The 20,106-nt window shown below is 40.1% G+C and overlaps 1 protein-coding gene across 1 annotated transcript; it reads left to right on the top strand.

The window, feature by feature from the left end:
• Positions 1-1,212: 1,212 nt before the first annotated feature.
• Positions 1,213-1,834, top strand: LOC138909008 (uncharacterized). The gene is made up of 2 exons (XM_070199978.1): positions 1,213-1,494; positions 1,646-1,834. Exons 1-2 carry the CDS (start codon positions 1,213-1,215, stop codon positions 1,832-1,834), a joined length of 471 nt encoding a protein of 156 aa, XP_070056079.1.
• The last annotated feature ends 18,272 nt before the right edge of the window (positions 1,835-20,106 follow it).

The following is a 20,106-nucleotide window of genomic DNA, read 5'->3' as shown; positions in this document are numbered from 1 at the left end:
GGCAACTCAAGAATCATAGAAAGAACTATCCAGCTCATGACTTAGAACTTGCGGCGGTGATTTTTGCATTGAAAATTTGGCGTCATTATTTGTATGGGGTCCATGTGGATGTATTCACGGACCAAAAGAGTCTTCAATATATTTTCAAGAAAAAGGAGCTGAATCTGAGGCAGAGAAAATGGCTTGAGTTACTCAAGGATTACGACATCGATATTTTGTATCACCCGGGGAAAGCCAATGTTGTGGCAGATGCACTTAGCCGAAAATCTATGGGTAGTTTGGCACACTTGGAGGTATATCAAAGGTCATTGGCCAAGGAAGTCCATTGATTGGCTAGTTTGGGAGTTCGTCTTGCGGACTCTAGTGAAGGAGGGGTAATTGTGCAAAATAGGGCTGAATCATCGCTTGTTGTGGAAGTCAAAGAGAAGCAACACAACAATCCATTTTTGGTGCAATTGAAGGAGGGGATTCAAAAACATAAAATTATGGATTTTACTCTTGCCATGGATGATGGTACACTAAGGTACCAAGGGCGGCTATGTGTTCCAAATATAGATGATCTCCGGGAAAGAATCATGACTGAGGCTCAGCTTCTAGGTATTCCGTGCATCTAGGTTCTACAAAGATGTATCACGACCTCAAGGAAATCTATTGGTGGAATTACATGAAAAGGAATGTGGCGGACTTTGTGGCAAGGTGTCCGAATTGTCAGCAAGTTAAGGCCGAACATCAACGGCCTGGTGGGTTGGCACAGAACATAGAAATTCCAATGTGGAAGTGGGAGATGATTAATATGGATTTTGTGGTAGGATTACCGCACACTCCACGCAAGTTTGACTCAATTTGGGTGATTGTGGACCGACTCACGAAATCAGCACATTTCTTGCCAATTAAATCTACTGACACAACAGAACAGTATGCTTAGTTGTATATCAAGGAAATAGTCAGGCTATATGGTACTCCAGTTTCTATCATTTTCGATCAAGGGGCTCAGTTCACGGCCAATTTTTGGAAGACATTTCAGTAAGGTTTGGGTACTCAGGTGAATCTTAGTACAACTTTTCATCCACAGACCGATGGACAAGCAAAGCGGACTATTCCGATGCTTGAGGACATGTTGGTGCTTGTGTTCTTGATTTCAAGGGTACCTGGGATGATCATTTTCCACTCATAGAGTTTGCTTATAACAACATCTTTCATGCAACTATTCAGATGGCACCATTTGAGGCATTATATAGTAGAAGATGTAGATCTCCCATTGGGTGGTTCAAAATTGGTGAAGCTGAGTTAATAGGGCCAAACCTTGTGCATCAAGCAATGGAAAAAGTTAAAATCATTAAGGAGTGGTTGAGAACTGCTCAAAGTCGTCAAAAATCCTATTCGGATGTTCGTCGCAGAGACTTAGAGTTCCAAGAAGATGATTGGGGTATTTCTGAAGGTTTTCCCCATGAAGGGTATAATGCGGTTCGGAAAGAAAGGGAAATTGAGTCCGAGGTATGTCGGGCCGTACAAAATCAACCAAAGGATCAGCCAGGTGGCGTACAAGCTTGAGCTACCACCCGAGATATCATTAGTACACCCGGTATTCCATGTGTCTATGTTGAAGAAGGTAGTTGGAGATTCGTCAGCTATTGTGCCGATTAAGGCCATTGAGGTTAATGAAGAACTGTCATATGAAGAAATTCCAGTTGCCATTCTTGATAAGCAAGTCCAGAAGTTGAGAAATAAAGAAATTGCCTTCGTAAAAGTACTATGGCGAAACCAACAGGTTGAAGAAGCCACTTGGGAAGCCGAGGAAGTGTTGAAGAAGAAGCATCCTTACTTGTTTGAATAGATGTGTAATCTTTTTTTATGAACTTGTCGCCTGTGAATTTTGTATCACTTGTTCAGTTAATGTAAGGGTGTTCCTTTTGATTATATATTGTTTACATGAGGCCATGGTTGGTATTATTATGATTTATGTTACATCGTTGGATTGTGTACATGTTTAGAATGTGATTTTGGGGCTCTCTGACAGGTGAATAGGCCTAGTTACAAAGAAAACTCTGGCAAAATTTTGGAAATTTAGGGAGTTAGTTAAATTTGGGGTTGCTGGTGTAGGGTATGAAAAATTGAGTTGCATAAGGTGCTAATAGTAGACCTTGATCCTCATTCGAGGAAAAATGATCTTAAGTGGGGGAGGATGCAAGGCCCCGTAAAATGTTTCCTAAAAACCCGGATTCCGTGATGCCAAAGTAGGCGTAGAGGTTAATAATAGTAGAACGTGGTTCAGACTTTTTGGATTGAACAGTACGCTAGGGAGTTGAAGTAAAATGTTGTGCAGAAGTAGGCATTTCTGCAGCCATGCCTACTTCTGCCCATTCTACGGCCGCAGAACCACTATTCGGACTGCAGACTGGTCGCAGAGTGGGATAGTTTTCTGGGGCATTTTTGTTGTCAATTTCGCAGCCATTATGCGACCGCATAACCGTTTCGCGGGCCGCACTCTTGTCGCATATCCTGCCTTTGGAGTTTTCAGAGGGAGGTTCTGCGGTGCACTATGCGACCACAAAACCGTTCTGCGGAGCATTATGCGATTGCAGAACAGGTCTGCGGGCCGCATAGTGATCGCAAACCCGCTCAGTTTATTTTTTCCAGTTTTGGCACCCCAATTTCGATGTCATTTCGCGGACCGCATAACCATATATGCGACCGCAGAACCTATTCCGGAGCTTCATTTTTGGTGTTTTTAAACCCGACCCTATTCCGTTAAAACACCTACCTTGGACCATTTTGATCATATTGTCTGATATTTTTAGAGTGAGGGAGAGGGTCCTAGAGGGAGGAAGTGATCTTTATCAAATTGCTCTTCAATTCTCACTTAAAACCTTGAAGATTATCAAGAGAGGCACCTAGGTCTTCTTCCTAAGAGATAAGATTCTATCACCCAAACTCTTAATTTCAAAATTTTAACTAGAATGGGCAATTAGTAAGGTAATTCATGGGGATGGGAGTACTTAACTTGCATGCATGTATCCTTGTAGTATGTGGGAAGATTATGAGCTAAAAATAATAGAGAATGGGTTGGGGAATGATGGAATCTTCCACAAAAAGGGCCTTAAAACATTGATGCACACCTAGTGTTTGATAATATGCTCAAATGAGCTAAAACCATGTTCATCTTCCTAATTTTGGTCCAACTTGTTATATTTCTAAAATAGATTGAAGTTGCTAAGAATTCCGGGTCATTTTAGAGTTTGAAAAGCTCAATTGAGGTATGTTGGCTAAACCCCCTTCTTCTTAGAATCGAATCCCATGGTGTTCATATAATTGGAGTAAGTCCTTTATCATTATTTAATTGGATATTCCTAATGTGGTAGTGTTGAAGGATATTTATTCAATGTTTATTCTAAATGCTTCATCATGTCATCTTGCCATTTGAGAATATGTTCAAAATGTGGAATATGTGTTAGGAATGTTAAGACTTCATGCTAAGATCGAAATAAAGGTTGTTATGCCAAATTGTATGAAAAGCCTTTATGTACCTAAGATTCCCAAATTACTCATATGTGAATCTAATGTGTTGAATGGGAAGCCTTAATGTTGTGGATAATGATAATGATGTTTGAATGTGAAAAAAAAGGACTGTAACTATGAAATACGGCCAAATGCCGAGAATGACTTTGTAATCGCAATCACTAGTGCCAATGAATTGAAAGTATATGAAAGAAGTACGATGTGAAATGATTGACTGAAAAAGGTAATGTCTCAAATGAGATGGCCTAGCCTATAGGGCCGAGATCGGACTCCGTGTAAGAACACGGTGGTATTATGGATGAAATTATGAAAATAGTTGATGTCTCAAATGAGATGGCCTAGCCGATCGGGCCGTGATCAGAAGCCATGCCGCACACATGGTGGTACTGTGTTAGAAATTATAACGAAATTGTGGTAATGTCTCAAATAAGATGACCTAGCTGATCAGGTCGAGATCGAACTCCGTGTAAGAATACAGAGGTATTGTGAATTGTGGAATATCGGTACTAAAGATCACCCAACCTAACAACGCGGAAATTGACTTGAAAACTTATGTGATCTTTAAATTGATGTTTTAATATTATTTGAAGCTCTTATTGAATTTTTGACTGTTCCTCTTGTATTATTATTCATTCTATTGAGATGGTGTTTAACTTTACATACTAGTGCTATTCGACAGTACTAACGTTCCTTTTGCCGGGGGCATTGCATCTTCAAATGGATGCATGTGGTTACATAGCAGACAGTGTTGATCACAGATAGTGCTGCCTCCTATTCTCAGTGGACTCGGTGAGCCCCATTCCCTTCCGGGGTCAAGTATTGTACCTTTTATTTATATTGTGGTCACTTTTTGAGGTATAGCCGGGGCCTTGTTGCCGACACCATCTTTACTCTTTTTTGTATCTTTTGAGGCTCCGTAGATACTATGTGGGTTGTATATGAGTGTTGGGAATGTTAAACAAGTATATGTTGTGTTTGATCACTTGTTCCACTCAGATTATAAGAATCTGTGTATTTTGAGACTTAAAGGCGAAATAGCTAAGGAAACGATTTAATGTTGCATGTATGAACTTCCTTCTGTCTAATTAATGAAATCATGTATTTTCTTGATCATGTGTGAGTTGGGTAGAAAGTATCTAACAGTCTTGCTCGACCGTGTTCACTCGGTTGAGCGCCGGTCGCGCCTCCCGAGGATGGGGCATGAAAGTCTACAAAAAGTTTTAAAGAAGAGTCTCCATCTTTGTCCACCAACACCTTGGGTTCAACAAGAGGAGGAGAAACTGCTAGATAGACCAGATGATTCGTGTTGGATTGATCGATTGCCTTCTTAGCCAGTAAGTGAGCTGCTTCATTTCCTTCCCTAAAGTTATGCATAATCCTTGGCTCCCCATTCTGCACAGTAATAATTTGCAGTCATAAATTAAGGCATCGTAAGTAGGATATTCATGCTTCAAGTATTTTATTACCTCAGTTGAGTCAATTTTTACTTCCATTGGTGTGAGATTCATTTCCATAGCCACTTGAAGACCTTGTCTAAGTGCCAAGAATTCTGCATGCAAAGGAGAAATAGCTTTGGAATAATCTTGGTAGCCAACTACCCAGTCACTTTTACAATTCCTTACTGCACCTCCTATTCCACAACACAACTTGTTGACATTGAAGGCATCATCGGTATTTAGCTTGTACCATCCAGCATTTGGTTTATGCCATCAAATATGTATAGGAATTTTCTTGGTGGGATTACTTTCTCTGTCAGTCATGAGCTTATATTCCAAAGCATGATTAATAGCAGTCATAGAGCTCATGACATTGTTTGTGTTATTTTGATTGTTACGGTTTCTGTTCATCCAAAGATTCCAGATAACAAATGGAAAGAGATCCCTCCGAGTCAAAAATTTATAGTGCTTAGTATTAGAAATTTGGTGATCTACTGCAATTTCTAACTTGTTCCAAACATTACGTGACGCATAACAATATAGAAATATATGAGTAATGGTTTCTTTGGCTCCTCTACATACTATACATACTGCATCTATGTTCATTCCGATGTAGTTTGGATAAGAACTACAAGTGAGCCTATCATGATAACATAGCCATAAAAGAAACTTAATTTTGTTCGGGGAATGAAGCCAAATCCATGTAAAATCTTTTTCAGTATTACTAAAGCCATCGATGAGTTTGTAGCAGGAGTTGGAAGTAAACATACCATTACTGGTAATATCCCAAACTGAAGTATCATAGGATTTAGGATAGAGTGACTAAGTAACTAAGTCGATGTAGTCAATAATATTGGGGGTAAAACAAATGAAATCTTCGAGAGGTCCTAGTCGTTGTTCATGCACAAGTATTTAATAGTCAAATTGATGTCTGAGAATCCATCTGTCATTTCACATATTGAGTGTAAAATTTTTATGAGTGACCCAAAGCGTTCCCAAATTACAGTAGTACTACCCTCTGATTATGCCTCGCCATATAAATGAAGGATTGGACTTAGATTTAACAGAGGCATAACTACTATTAAGAAGTTGAGACCACATGGCATTTGGAGAATTAAGTAGTCTCCAAGATTTTTTTAATTTAGCCTTATTTATTCCTAACCCACCATTGACTTTATTAGTAGTAAGAGTACTCCAGTTTAGAAGATGGAGCTTTTTCTTATGGTCTGTTAAACCCAAAATAAAATTTCTTTGAATTTTGTCAATTTCTTTCAATATTTTTGGGGCAATAGAGTAAATTGCATCACAGGATTAGGGATAGTGGCTAGGGTAGAGGATATTAATGTAGTCCTACCAGCTATATTCATGCAATGTGTTTTCCAGATGGAAAGTCTTGAACGCATGTTATCAAGGACAAAATAAAAATCAGTAGGCTTTGGAGAGGTTTTCAGGATTGGAAAACCTAAGTATTTCCCAAAGTTGTCACTAATCTTGATACCTAAGTAACTAGAAATATCCTTCTTGTTGTCCTTGTAACAATTTTTGGAAAAGATAATTTTTGATTTTTCATAAATTATCTTATGGCCTGAAAGGTCACAGAAAAGGTTAAGGCTTTTGAGGATTGCTTCACTAGATTTTCTATTATCCTTGGCCATGAGAGTAAGGTCATCTGCGAAAAAAAAATGTGAAAATGAGGGGCCTCTATGGTTGACCTTAATAGGATCCCAAATCTTAAAATCTACTTGGTGGCTTATATATCTAGACAACATTTTCATACAAAGGATAACAATATAGGGAGACATTGGATCACCTTGTCTTATACCACGCGCATGATGAAAATAACTAGTTCTAGAGCCATACACTAAGATGGATATATTACTGATAGTGATACAAGTCATGATCTACTTAGTAATCTTTGGGGGAAAGTGAAAAATAGAAGAGTGCGGTAGATAAAAGACCATTCGAGTCTATCAAATGCCTTCTCTAAGTCTATTTTAAGAATCATATTTGCAGTCTTGCCCTTGCAATTTTTAATTCTAGAAATGATCTCTTGGATGATTATAGTATTCTCACTAGCCCTCCTATTTTTAATAAAATTGGCCTGGTATGGACTGGTGAGCTTATCAAGGTATAGCTTAATTCTATTAGCAACGATATTGGTAATAATTTTATAAATAGTGTTACACAAGCTAGTAGTTTTTTTTTCAAATTGTTTGCATTAGAAATTTTAGGAATTAAACAAAGGTATGTGTTATTTATGAATGAAGGGATATTTTGGGTATCAAAAGCTTGGTGGAAAAGATCCATAACAGTAGCTCCAACTATTTTTCAGTATTTTTGAAAGAAAAATAGATTTAATACATCATTTCCTAGTGCTTTAAAAGGCTTTAAAGAGAAAAGAGCAGAGGTTATTTCACTATTTATTAAGGGATTCTCTAAGGCAGATAAGTCTATATTATCAAAGCTTTTTGGACTAGTGAGAACATATTTCCAATTAGAGTGAAAATGCGAGGTGGTAAACATATTCTCAAAATAATGTAAGGTGTGGGACGTGATAGTCGCATGGTCATCAATCCATTCACCTTGGTCATTCTTAAAGTGAGTAATATTTTTCCTCTTTTTTCTATTTGTAGCAGTGATTTGAAAGAACTTAGTATTTGCATCTCCATTATTTAACCAAGAGATTCTAGCCCTAAGTTTCCAGTAGTCTTCTTCAAGTTTGAGGATGTTGTTATACTCCAGTTTCAGGAATCTTCTAAATCTTGAAGAAACTAACTAGTAGCATAATTTCAAGAGTTCTGAATATCACTTAGTCTAGCTAAAAGCCTTTTCTTCCTACGAAAGAGGTCTCCAAAAGTAAAGTCTTTCCATGCTTTAACTCTATTCGCGAAAGAACATGTAGCAGTTTTAAAGTCATTATCCTTCCAGTTTGAAGTGAAGATATTGATGAAGTCAGGATGGTTGCACCAAATAGTTTCTAGCATAAATGGTTTAGCACTAGTATTATTGATAGAGTTAAGTTTGATCAATAAGGGATTATGGTCGGAATAGGTCTTAGTAAGGTGTGTAACTAAGGCATTTGGAAAGCTCGAAATCCACTCCTCATTAGCAAAAGCTTTATCAAGTCTTTTCATAATTAAACTCTTTCGCTTTCCTATTATTAGATCAAGTGAATTTACTACCTTTAAAACCAAGATCGATAAGATTGTAATTATTAATATACTTACAAATTTTTGAGGTTCTATTTAAATCAATAGTCCGACGTCCTATTTTTTTACTAGACATGGCAACATCATTAAAATCGCCACTAAAAATCCATGGACCATTATAACCATTATAGATAGATCATAAATTATCTCAAAGAGTGTCTCGGTCTAGTTTGTTGGTACTAGCATAAATTACACTAAATAACCAGGGTTTGCGATAAGGAAATACCTCTACCATAACATGGATCTCCTGCTTTCTTTTGATAAAGTTATTGTTCCATAAAATAGCCATACCACCATATTGTCCCTCCGCTAGAACCTCTATTAATTCAGTAAAAGAGAATTCATTTAGCAATGGGGTATGAATTATATAGTTTTCAGTAAAGCTACCAAGCACAGGTTATGGGTGTCAATCAACTCCCTAAAGTTTCTCCTAAAGTTATCATTGTTCGATCCGCGAATATTCCAGACCACAAAGCTAGTTGGTCGATTCATCATTATAGGATGGTGTTGGTTTTCGTTCCTCTCCTCCCCTAAAGGTGAAGAAGGGCTTATTCTCAACAAAGGAACTACTATCACTGCATACTTTCCTATCGTTGGGTCTTGTGGTGGCCTTACGATCATGAAGCACATGTACAGTGCATTCGGACAACTGAAGATGTGCTTCTTGTTTTTCCTCTCCTTGAAGAGTTGTACTATGACTTCGTTTGTGCTTGAAAATTCTACCCACAATTTCGTAATTGGTGATGATATCCCTTCTCCTCCTTTAACTAATGTTCCTCTTCGTTCTGGAGCATTGTGAGAGGGATTGACATCCATTGGTTCATGATTCTTTTAGGATTGGTTTCTTTGTTGCCTCAGAATTTGTATAAGCCAGAATCTCATCTTAGAAAAATTAGTATTTTCGGTATTACGCAGAGTATTGGAATTTATAATGTGGGGATCACTAGAGGGAGTGGGCATTATAGAAGGAGAAATAGTCAAATCAACTGTTATAGAGCCTAATTGTACATCCTTCTCCACTTGTACAACTTCGTTAGCTAGTTGGCTATTTAGAAACTCAGTTGAGGACAAATGATCTTGGTTATTAGTGTCAGTAGCGGTCTTGGCAGAATTATTGGTAGGATTGATGCTTTTGAGAAATTAAGGAGTGATTAGTAGTGGCAGTAGTAGTATAAGTAGTGTTAGAGTTCATTGTATTTGTACAACTAAGATTATTATGCATATCAATTCCTATTTCTATGTTTCTCTCTAATGATTATATGCTAGTGATATTACAATCTTGTGGAGGCTCCATGTGTAGCTCCATAGGGTCTAACGTGTCCTCTTGCATGCATTAGGCAGTTAAATTATTTTTGTAATTTTTTTAATTCATTTTAGAAGTGATATTTCCTGAAACCATGGGCTGATTAGATTGATCATGAAACTTGTTTTTGGCTTGAAAAAGATTTGAGACAGGAGTAATAGCATTATTTGATGAATATGAGATTGCTTCTTGTCTCTGTCAGGAGCTAATAAAGAATCTTTATCTACGTATTTGAGTTTCTGGGTATTAAGATACTTACCAGTTGTAGCATCGAAAATCCGAACATTTATACTTGGTGTTGGCGAAGCATTCTTTGGAGCCGGCTTTGGATGTGTGAAAAATTACTTCTTTCTCGAGAATGATAGAGTTTGCCACTCCTCACCATTTGTAGTATGTGTAGTTGATTGCATATCAGCTTGTTCTATACCTGTTTAACGGGTCGGGTTGACCCGTTTTCGGACCAGTCCGGACCGGTAGTTAGGGCCCGGGTGAACTGGGTCAGGGGGTTGGTCTGTTTAAAAAAAAAATCCGGTTAACCGGACCAGTCAAATCCGGTCAACAAAAAATACTGTTGAACCGGTTAACCGGCCCGGACCGGTTCAACGGCTATAAATCTGATTTTTTTTAAAGTGATATGATCGTTGGCAACGGTCAACTTCAATTTGGCCGTTGCCAAACGGGTTGATTGCAAAAATAGCCCTTTTTTGGGCAATTCTTTTTAAAAAATAATACTTTTAGTAATTACTAATTTAGCCCTTTGAAAAATTATAAATAAATCCTCCTTCTTCTTCATTTCTTCACTCATCTCTCATTTCTCAAATTCATATTCTCAATTATCATTCTCTCATTCTTCACCTAAAGTGCAATCAACTATTTGGCTCTCATTTGTTTTGGAATTTAATTTATCGTATTATTTATTATTTGAAGTTTGAACAATTGAACTTCAAACTTTGAACAATTGACGTTTCTTCGTAGTAACATTGGAGTTGCAAAATCATCTGAATTTAACACTCCAGAAGATGACCAAGAAGTTCATATTGATTATGAAGAACTTACTAAGGCAATGCAAAACCTTTGAATTTACTCTTTTTTCGTTAATTTACTTGTTAAATGTAAACTTCAATTTGTAAGTTTGAAATAAAAAAAGCACTTGCAAATTATAAGTGCAATTATTTTTCCATCTTCATTGTATTCTATTATCTTAAATTCTTAATGAAATATTCAAAATTTCAAATATAAAGATTTTAAAACCTTTGCATCCTTTTATTCAAACAATCTTTTTATAAGATTATTTTTTTGTTTTATATTTTTACTTTATATTAATATAAATTACGATAGTTATACAAAATACAAAAAAAAAAAAACATTAACCCGGCCCGGCCCCTTGGACCCGTAACCGTTCCGATTCATTTTTTACCCGGATGGACCCGGACCCGTTAAGCCCGGTATGAAAAAATCGGTAACCTACCCGGATTGGAAATCGGCCGGTCACCTTTTTTCTCAACCCGGCCCGGCCCGGCCTACCCGTTAAACACCTTTAGCTTGTACTGTATTCCTCTGCGTGGAGGCTGGCTTTGAATAGGGACATGGTAGGATTGTGTGGCCTAATCTTCCACAATTTTTACTGTTTACCCTTAAAATCGGATAACAATTAAATTTGTAAGTGGTTTTAAGGATACGTGGACTAACTTAATACAAAATGATAAATTAGATCGCAATTGAAATAAATAATGACAGAGTAAATGCAAAACCACACGAATTGAATAGTAACAGCCTTGGAAGGTTATCCACCCTCGAGCGAGGTACGCTTCGATCGGTGTCAGGATACAGAAGAACAAGAGCTTAAAGAGAAATAATAACAATGTATTGCTTTGGGATACGTGTTACAATGTGTTTAAATGAATTATCAGACCCCCATTTATATAGTAGAGGAGTACTACTTTAGGTAAAATTCTATAAAAGGTTAAAAAAATCCCTTGATTAGCTGATTGCCGGTTCCTTACTGATACGCGCCGAGATTCCCGCCGTATCCGATCGGTCACGGATATTTTGGTCTTCTGTTGGTTATGCTAACAATATTTCTTCGAGCTCGATCAGGGCTAAGGTCGACTCTGGGATTACGGACTCAATGTTCTCGAAGACAAGTGTTCTGACCCCGGATTCTAGCTCGGTGGGACTCGGGGTCGATCTTCAGTCATTGGTTGTCATATTCCGATCCTAACTTTCCATGTCATAGGCGAGCTCGATTCCGACCGTATACAGATAGTCCCCTCATTTTTTGGAGAGTATACGACAAGAAACGACATGACCTTTCGATTCTTTCTTCGATACCACACAACAGAAACGACAAAACAATCGAAACGTCTCGTCAGTCAAGTCTTAATGGCATTAAATGTTTGTCATTTGCTGTCGGCCACTCCTGGATGCGAACCATTATTAAAAAACTATAAGTAACCCCTCATTTGCTCATTCAAACTTTACATTCAAAGCTTCTTCCCTCGTACCTTAGCAATCTCAATATTTTCAGGCACTTATATTTGAGGTCTTTTTATAAGATCTTATGTTCCGTCTCCATCCCAAACCATTAAGTGTACTCTTTTATCTTCCTTTTTTTCCTTATTTCCCCTCCATAAAGAAATGGCGAAAACTTCCAAAATTGTTCCCCAAAAAAGAAACTCCTTCTACCTCGCGGCCGGCCATCGAAGAGACCGCTTCATGTACTGCTGTCGAGGAACCAACACCGGAACCTCCTCTAAAAATGTTTAACCGGGGGGGAGGAGGGGGGGTGCCCGGTCAATGCTGATTTTAAAGTCAAAAAGTTCTCCTACGTACCAGACCAATATGAGGAGGTCTCGAGGTACATTTGTTCGATCACCGAGGATATTCTTTCCGAAGTCAATAAGGATTGTAACTGGGTTGACAAACATGTGGTGGTTCCCGAACCTAATGAAGCCATCACCACCCACGTCGAGGTATGTTTAAGTGTTTATACTTATCCCTTCACATTGGGCCCCTTGGACCCGGTTATCCTCGATTTTTGCAAATGATATGAGGTAATCCTCGGTCAAATTCACCCTTCTTTCTGGAGGATCGTAATCCTTCTCCGTTTCTTTATAAGCAAGATCGAAGGGTGCCCTCTCACGATCGACCACCTTATGCATTTATATAGTCACTAACTCTACCGGGGGGACTGATCAAGCTTGCCCGTCGGTCCAGTAAAGGCGTGTTCTTGAGTATCGATAAAGATAGGGATCGAAGTTGGCTAGGCCATTTCGTCCGAGTAAGGACCTCGAAATTGATCCCTGCCGAGCACATGTCATTCCCTGAGAAGTGGAACATGAAACGTAAGTATATAATTTTGCTTCCAAGATTTTATTTATCGCCCTTTTCCTTCCTTCTTATCGGTGTTCTATGATGGTGCAGCTGTTGCTCGGATCCCGAACGCAGTTCCTCGACTCAAAGAGTGGGTCAGGGGCATCGTATCACAAAGGCTTTATTCCGAGCGCTCATGGCGCGAGCTTTCAAAGGGCCGATGGGAGGCCCGTTCGCATGATGAGATCTCTTTCATGAGTAATATTTGGTTTTCATATTGCATGATTAAGTCCTTACTTATTTTATTTCTTTTTACAGGTTTACCCAAGGATCTCCAAATGAGGCCCCCATCCGGTAGTGACGATTTCCCAACTGAGCCCCCTGCTCCGAAACAAGGTGAAGAGAAGAAGAGTAAAAGGGTTTCGAGTTTTCCGAGCTCGGAGAAAAAGAAACCAAGGAGGAAGCTGATCCGCAAGCCAAAAGAAACCTCCATCTCCCGAATACTTGATTCGGACTCCCTCTACCGGCTCAGGGATGAGTCTGAAGAGTTATAAAATTTTAGTGAACCGGGAGCCAATCCCTCCTAAACTCAAGAGGTTGATGCATTAGTGAGGGTCGAGAACCCTTAAGATGCCAGTCATGATCCACCCAGTGTCATCGATATAACGGGATCGCCTTCATTCACGGACTCATTGTTCCGTCAAGCTCAAGCAACGAACGAGCATTTAAATGAGGGGGTCCAAGGAGCGAACGATCCCCTCCAAAGCTTTTTTGATGGTGTGGACTCTATTGCCATGGAGGATGTCACTGAATTAGGTGATTTAGAAGTACCAAGAAGAAGTCTGCCCTCGGGGACAGGTGGGTCTAGCTCGAGACCGAGATTGGTCAACCGATTCCCTACCCCGAGTGCCGATCCCGGTTGGAAGCGGTCGATCATGATCTCTGTTCCGGAGGATGCCCGGGCCCTTTCCACGCCTGTTGGGGTAGCTAGTTACCTCCGGTGTCTAGTAACTGAAGAGTACCAGGCAAAGATGAACGAGGTGGAATCTCCATGCTTGTTCAACGAAGCACATCAGGCATTGAATCGGGTAAGGTGTTACCAAACCTTTTCATTTTCTAACTTTGCTTACTTAAAGATCTTAATATTTTTCCTTGTATTCGCAGGCCTCGCTACTCCACCATGAGACCTTCCTCCGATATTGAGAAGAGCTGCTCGGGCGCAACTGACTTCGGCTGAGGTCCAGCTTTGAGCAACAAAGGAAAAGGTCGAGGTGCGGGCCAAAAAGGTTGAAGAACTCCAATCTCAGCTAAGTTCGGCTACCTCTGATCGAAAAATTATGGCCCAAGAACTTAAAACGGCCAAGTCAACGGCTGCGGTGGTTAAAGCCGACGCCGAAGAGATGGTGGCCCAATATAAGGCCGATGCCACCCAGGACCGCTGGAAAGACATTGTTGAATACGAGAAGCGGCAATCACGAAGAGAGGCCCTCGAGGAGGTTCATGCTCGGGGTTTTGATCTATCGGCCGAGATCGAAATCGCTAAGGAGCTCGAGGCTGAGGCCAATAAATTGGCTTACCCCGAGGAAGAAGAAGAAGAAGAAGACTCTATGGGTTCCTATGGATCCGGGGGGTGGAGAATACCAGTCTATTTAGGCGCCTTTGTAAATTTTTTTGCTTTTTTGTTTTTCCGTACTTGTGTACTTTTATATTTTTTGTTAAGGCCATTTGGCCTTTGTAAAGACTGTATATAATATACAAGGCTTGTTTTTCCCTTCGACAATTTTTAAGAATCTTGATTTCCTTTTCTTTATTCTTTATGTTTGCAAAGATCGAAATGTCGTAGCATAAAATAGTTAGGTCATGTTCGGAGGTTCTAACAGGCCTTGCCTTCTACATTTTTTTGTTTAAGTCATCGTGGGGGTTCGGTATGACCAGAAACTTTTTCCCCAAAGTACTTATGATTTTTTAGATTATAGTTTGCCGAAGGTAGCCTTTAGAACCGGTTATAAAATTTTGAATGCCTTGTTTTTTATTACGGGTCTCGGACGTCTCCGAGCCATTTTAATATGGCCGTAGCCTTTAGTTCGAGTGTTGCCCAGTGGGCTTGTTACCCCGAGTTATCCGGACTTGCCTAAGATAACAGTCCCCAAATGGAGATGGGCCTTTAAGGTTCGGGCGCTGCCTAATAGGTCTCGTGCCCCCGGGCTCCGATAGCCCGAGCCGTTCGAGTTTGTTTTTGGACGGTAGCCCCCGATTGGGAGTGATCGTTTGAACCCGGATAAAGGCGGCCCTTGGGCTCGATACCTTTAGGGGATCGAATATAAGAAATTCCTTAAGAGGAAAAGAAAAAAGAGAAATTCTTAAGGGACAAGATATTTATCCGGGAGGTAGAAACTTCTTTTTATTCTTGTGCGTGATAGTTACACATGTGTACAAGTTTTGTGCCAGGGGTCGAGTAGTCTATGCGGGCACTGTTCATTTGACCGTTTGGCCCATACAGTTTAATCGATCGAACCGAGACCATTCAATCATAAAGCTTCCTTCCTTGCTAAAGTCGTTATCCGAGGGTGATGCCCCCCGATCGTTATCCTTGCTAAAGTTTCCTTAGCTCGCAGTTGATCGATTTGATCGATTTTTTATTGGACCTGCGGATTCCGACCGTTAGTCACCAAGCCTAGCTCTTCATTACTAAACTCAAATATTTTTACCTGCTCGACCAAGTCAGCATGCTCCTTTCGAGCCACCTCCAGCTCAGCTCGGAGGCTCTTAACCTCCCACTCGCGTTGCTCACTGAGAAGTTTGTACATGTAGCTCTTCTCAATAAGCTCTTTGGCTTCAGCCTCGAGGAGACTCAGCTCTTCTCGATATCGGAGGAAGGTCTCGTGGTGGAGCACCGAGGCCTGCGAATACAAGAAAAAATATTAAGATCATTAAGTAACCAAAGTTAGAAAATGAAAAGGTTTGGTAACACCTTACCCGATTTAATGCCTGTTGTGCTTCGTTGAACAAGCATGGAGATTCCACCCCGTTCATCTTTTCTTGGTCCTCTTCAGTCACCAGGAAGGTAACTAGCTACCCTAACAGGAGCGGAAAGGGCCCAGGCATCCTCCAAAACAGAGATCATAATCGACCGCTTCCGACCAGGATCAGCACTTGGGGCAAGGAATCGGCTGACCAATCTCAGGCTCAAGCTAGACCCACCTGTCCCCGAGGGCGGACTTCTTCTTAGTACTTCTAAATCACCTAATCCGGTGACATCCTCCGTGGCAATAGAGTCCACGCCATCAAAAAAGCTTTGGAGGGGATCGTTCGCTCCTTGGACCCCCTCTTTTGAACGCTCCTTCGCCGCTTGAGATTCACCGAACATTCAGTCCGTGAACGAAGGTGATCCCATTATATCGATGACACCGGATGGAGCAGGACCGGCATCTTAAGGGTTATCGAACCTCACTGATGCACCGACCTCCTGAGTTTGGGAGGGATTGGCCTCTATCGTTCCCCCTTCAGTTGATGCCCCTTCTTCAAGGACCGATGGCTCCCAGGCCACTAAAATTTCATCCTCTTCAGACTCATCCCTAAGCTGGTAGAGGGAGTCCGAATCAAGTATTCGAGAGCAGGTGGTTTCTTTTGGCTTGCGGATCAGCCTCCTCCTTGGTTTCTTTTTCTCCGAGCTCGGAGAACTCGGAGCCCTTTTTCTCTTCTTCTCTTCTTCTCTTCACCCTATTTCGGAACAGGGGACTTAGTGGGGAAATCATCACTACCGGATGGGGGGCTCATTTGGACATCCTTGGGTAAACCTGCAAAAAGAAATAAAACAAGTAAGGACTTAATCATGCAAAAAGGAAACCAAATATTACTTATGAAAGAGATCTCACCGTACAAACGGGCCTCCCATCAGCCCTTTGAAAGCTCGTGCCACGAGTGCTCGGAATAAGGCCTTTGTGATACGATGCCCTCGACCCACTCCTTGAGTCAAGGAACAGCGTTCGGGATCCGAGCAACAGCTGCACCATCACAGAACACCGATAAGAAGGAAGGAAAAGGGCAATAAATAAAATCTTGGAAGCAAAATTATATACTTACATTTTATGTTCCACTTCTCAGGGAACAACATGTGCTCGGTCGGGATCAAGTTTGAGGTCCTCATTAGGACGAAACAACCTAGCTAACCTCGATAGCCAACCTCGATCCCTATCTTCATCGATACTCAAGAACGCAGCTTTACTGGCCCGACATGCGAGCTTGATCAGTCCCCCCCGGTAGAGTCGGGGACTGTATAAATGTATAATGTGGTCGATCGTGAAAGGGCACCTTTCGATCTTGCTTACAAAGAACCGGAGGAGGATTACGATCCTCTAGAAAGAAGGGTGAATTTGACCGAGGGTTACCTCGTATCTTTTGCAAAAGTCGATGATAACCGGGTCCAAGGGGCCCAACATGAAGGGATAAGTATAAACACTTAAAAATCCTTCGACGTGGGTGGTGATGGCTTCGTCAGGTTCGGGAACCACCACATGTTTGTCAATCCAGTTACAATCCTTCTTGACTTCGTAAAGAATATCCTCGGTGATCGAGCAGATGTACCTCGAGACCTCCTCACACCGCCCTCGTATGGAGGAGGGCTATTCGATTTTAAAATCAGCATTGACCGTGCACCCCCCCGAGATGAACATTTTTAGAGGAAGTTCCGGTGCTGGTTCCTCGACAGCAATACGTGAAACGATCTCTTCGGTGGGCGGCCGCGAGGTAGAAGGAGTTTCTTTTTGGGTAACGATTTTAGAAGTTTTCTCCATTTCTTTATGGAGGGGAAATAAGGAAAAAGATGAAGTTAAAAGAGTGCACTTAATAGTTTGGGATGAAGACGGAACAAAAGTTCTTATAAAAAGTTCGCAAATATAAGTGCCTGAAAATATTGAGATTGCTAAGGTACAAGGGCAGAAGCTTTGAATGTAAAGTTTGAATGAGCAAATGAGGGGTTATTTATAGTTTTTCAATGACGGTTCGCATAAAGGAGTGGCCGACCAGCAACTGACAAACATTTAATGCCATTAAGACTTGATTGACGTGACGTTTCGATTGTTTTGTTGTTTCTGTCGTGTGGTGTCGAAGAAAGAATCGAAAGGTCATGTCATTTCTCATCGTCTACTCTCCAAAAAATGAGGGGACTGTCTGTATACGGTCGGAATCGAGCTCGCCTACGACATGGAAAGTTAGGATCGGAACATGACAACCAATGACTGAAGATCGACCCCGAGTCCCACCGAACTAGAACTCGGGGTCAGAACACTTATCTTCGAGAATATTGAGTCCGTAATCCCGGAATCGACCTTAGCCCCGATCGAGCTCGAAGAAATATTGTTAGCATAACCAACAGAAGACCGAAATATTCGTGACTGGTTGGGTATTACGATGAAAATCTCGGCGCGTATCAGTAAGGAACCGGCAATCAGCTAATCAAGGGATTTTTTACCTTTTATAGAATTGTACCTAAAGTAAGACTCCTCTACTATATAAAGGGGGTCTGATAATTCATTTGAACATATTGTAACATGCATCCCAAAGTAATATATTGTTATTATTTCTCTTTAAGCTCTTGTTCTTCTGTATCCTGACACCGATCAAAGCGTACCTGGCTCGAGGGTGGCTAACCTTCCAAGGCTGATACTATTCAATTCGTGTGGTTTGCATTTACTTTGTCATTATTTATTTCAATTGCTATCTAACTTATCATTTTGTATCAAGTTAGTCCACGTATCCTTAAAATCACTTACAAATTCAATTGTTATCCGATTTTGAGGGTAAACAGTACTAATATAGGATTCTCTTGCCAAGGCGTTTAATGATGACTAAAAATTTCCAAGGGTGATAGATCCTCTGCAGGTCTTCAGTTAAAAGAGTAGCATGGTATTCTTCATCTACTTTCTTGGGGGAATGAGGTAAAAAAGACTTTTGAAGTCTTGTGTAACAATTTAGGACAACAAAAAATGTGTAATTAAAAGGGTTCGGGGGTGAGATTAAAAATAACAAAAGTTATGGGTAAATATTTCAATTTTCAAATTTTTAAAAAAATCATACCCATTCAAATTATTTCAAATTTTCATTTCCCTCTTCTTTCTCCTCTTTACTTCTTATTCTTCTTCTCTTTCTTCATTCTTTCTTCTTCTTCTTCTTCTTCTTCTCTTTCTTCCTTCTTTCTTATTTCTCTTCCTCATTCTCTCATTCTTCTTCCTTACTTTCTTCTTTCTCTTCAACTTTCGTTGTCGCTGCTGCTGGTTCGTCTATGTCATCTTCTTCTTCTTCATTTTCTTCCTTGTCCTTTTCTTCTTTCCCTCTTCATCTCATTTTCATCATCTTCTTCTTTTTTTATTTTTTCTTTTCTTCTAGTGGTTTAAAATATACGAGTGAAAGATAAAAATATGAAATTTTACAAAGTGAGTATTCTGCAAAATACCCTCGAGATATTTTGAGACATTTTCATAAATGAGTATTACAAAAAATCCCCGGGGATGTTTGAAACATCTCCCGGGATGTTTCAAACATCTCCCTAGATGTTTCAAACATCTCTAGGAATGTTTCAAACATCCCCGGTATGTTCGAAACATCCCACGAGATATTTCTTCTGCTTCTTTCTTTTTGATGTTTGATTTTTTTTCCACAGATATTTCAAACATCTCTACAGATGTTTGAAACATGTGTGCAGATATTTTGAAACATCTCTAGATATTTGAAACATCTTCCTAAATGTTTGAGGATTAGAAGTGGTGGAGGATAGAGAGGAGCGTTGCGAGATGGAGGAACAAGGGGAGAAGGAGGAGTGGCGGGAGGAGGAGGAGGAGAAGGAGAAGGGGAGGATTAGTGTCATTAACACTAATCATAAAAGTATCCCTTTAACCCCTTTCTTAACACTTTTATCTTAAAAATTAATATAAGTTTTGAAGTGTCTTAAAAATTAAAATCCCCCTTCTTTCTCTTTTCCACGCAAAGATAGTTGAGTAGACTGTAGTGAATCCATTTTTGTGGGAAAGATTCCTGCAGTTTGTAAACTTACAAGATTAGATTGCTTATTTGCTAGTAAAACCTCTTTGAAGCTAGATGATGGATTTTGTAGCGATGAGGATTGGACTTGATTCATCTCATCATTATTAATACAAATATCAGGGGGTTTTGGAGGGATTGACAAGGTTCGTTGTTGAATCGATGAAAAGGAATTCATTTTCTGAGGAGGCAGCAGTAAGAGCATTGAGATTTTAGAAAGAAGTTGGATTCTCTCTCTATTGATTAGTTAGCATATTTTATATTTCACGCAAAAATATCCTTATCGTTAGTCAGG

This window comes from Nicotiana tomentosiformis, chromosome 1 (assembly GCF_000390325.3).
Source record: "Nicotiana tomentosiformis chromosome 1, ASM39032v3, whole genome shotgun sequence".
Taxonomy (NCBI): domain Eukaryota; kingdom Viridiplantae; phylum Streptophyta; class Magnoliopsida; order Solanales; family Solanaceae; genus Nicotiana; species Nicotiana tomentosiformis.
This window is presented reverse-complemented; position numbering and strand designations above follow the sequence as displayed.